The sequence below is a fragment of the Colletotrichum paranaense genome, assembly GCF_030867605.1.
Source record: "Colletotrichum paranaense strain IMI 384185 chromosome Unknown Scaffold_6.1, whole genome shotgun sequence".
Taxonomy (NCBI): Eukaryota; Fungi; Ascomycota; class Sordariomycetes; order Glomerellales; family Glomerellaceae; genus Colletotrichum; species Colletotrichum paranaense.
The window spans coordinates 2,514,220-2,516,118 of record NW_026848964.1 but is presented as its reverse complement, the minus strand read 5'-3'; the positions used below and the strand labels follow the sequence as shown (position 1 = coordinate 2,516,118).

The 1,899-nt window shown below is 53.8% G+C and overlaps 1 protein-coding gene across 1 annotated transcript; it reads left to right on the top strand.

Annotated features, from left to right (window-relative positions):
• Positions 1 to 953: 953 nt before the first annotated feature.
• Positions 954 to 1,112, top strand: CPAR01_08502 (uncharacterized protein; the record flags this gene model as incomplete). The annotated part of the gene is made up of 1 exon (XM_060492770.1): positions 954 to 1,112. One exon carries the CDS (start codon positions 954 to 956, stop codon positions 1,110 to 1,112), a length of 159 nt encoding a protein of 52 aa, XP_060349140.1.
• Between the last annotated feature and the right edge of the window lie 787 nt (positions 1,113 to 1,899).

Sequence of the window (1,899 nt, the reverse complement as noted above, 5' to 3'; positions counted from 1 at the left end):
ACCAGGATATGAGAAAGACGAGGGGAGGAGGAGGAGGAGGAGGAGGAGGAGGAGGAGGGGGGGGCCGTTTGACAGGTCGTGGGGGCGGCAAATAGTTAGCTGCTGTCATCAGCTTCGGGACTGGAAAGCCCGGGGTATTTCGCCCGTAATTGTCCAGTATTCCAATGAAGCCCTGGCAATGTCAGTCACTGATAAATCAGCAATGACGATGTTTTGAAACGAGACCCTTTCCAGGGGGAAATGAGCCCTCTCAAGGTGGCCAGGGCAACGGTATTGCACTTCTGACCTGCATCAGGTCGAGAAGAAGCGGCATTCTAGGCATTCTTTTCGTCCCATCGGCATATCGCCTTCCCCGACCATCTAGCCCAAACTATGGCGGGATGGTGTTTCGCCGCTAGAAGAGTTTGTCGGTCCTTCTAGGTGCCGGCACGCCTATGGGCGGGCGATTGAGCATCCTCGTGCTTGAAGCCTTGAATGTTCTTCCGATGGCTGCCCGAACGGGGCGAAGTTTCAATAGTAATCGATCCCGGCGCAACACCAACGATGGAACCTGGTTGGAACTCGGGAGGCGCTGGAGGTTGGTCTCCTTACTGTGCCCAGCTATTCCCAGCCTGGGATATAGCCCGCTGCCCGTATGACTTGCCGCTCCCGTGGCTAAGGTAGTGTCACCTACAATTCCGTCTCTCTGGAAAGTTGGTTGGATCATTGAAAGGAAAGCCAGAGTGTCTTTGGCAACCTCTAAATGTCAATGGCAAGGAACTTGGTAGTCTTGATGGCTGTTCCAGCTTTCTGAAAAACTCGTCATCCACTCGGAATTGGACTAGGCCGGAAAGGCACATCTGATCTGTCGTTTTCTTCAATTGTGATTCTGCGACTCGTTTCCGCCACTAGCCCCTTGCTTACTATCACATTGCCATTATCCCTTCCGGAAAGCGTTCCTGATACCGGCCAGCATGTCGGGCACCCAATTTCACCGAGGGTGGTTCAAGCCGGGGGATCGCCCTTCAACCACAGTCCTGGGACCTGTGCACGGATCGCGGGAGCCCACGCCTGCAGCTTCGCTAACCCAGTTCTGGTTGGCGTACTGCCTGGGTCACCTCAGCTCGTCGTGATGCTGGCTGCTGGCTGCTTACCTTGCTGCCCTGCCCTGCTGTGGTACCGTTTGCCCAGTGCCTCCATACCCGACGGTATGGATCGTGATGCATTCTGCATCTTTTGCTGGGGTTTCGAACCCAGCGATTGGGTTCAAGCTCTGAGAAGGATAAGAGTTACAGCATCCAGATCGCCAGCTTCACTTGACAGGCTTGTTTCGGGAGGCCCTTGCCAAATGATGGAGATGGGTCCCTTGACGAGACTGCATTGCCAGGCTATTCGCTTGTTGAACCGTGAGCGTCGCCGTCAGCTGGAAGCCTAAAGTTGTCATTTAATAGATGTTGATGCCCGAGACTCAACAAGAACGATAACGACCAGGTCTGCAGGTCTAATTCATACTCCATCCGATGGGGGGTCAATCAGTCCTAGAGGTGCGTAGCACTCATTGAACTCATCTTTCTATAGCGTCTTCCTTCGCCATGCAAAGCTGTTCAGTAATCCGCAACAACCCTGGCAGTTGGTGGGGTCTGGACTCCTAGGAGACGGTGATGTTTCTGTGCTCAGCTAGCTGGAACCCACCACCCTAGCAATATCCTACGAAAAAGTCAGTTGTCAACTGTTGCATTCACTGCCTAGTTGCCTGTCAAACCTTGCGTGAAAACCCTCGTTAGCTACGCAACTATGCGTACCGCTTCTCGTCATAGGCCACGGACACGACAGGAGAATAGCGATGGCGACAGGGTAGCTCATCGTTTGAAATGTGCGCGCCAATGAGTGGCGCGAAATCGGTGCATCCAAGCCACGAAT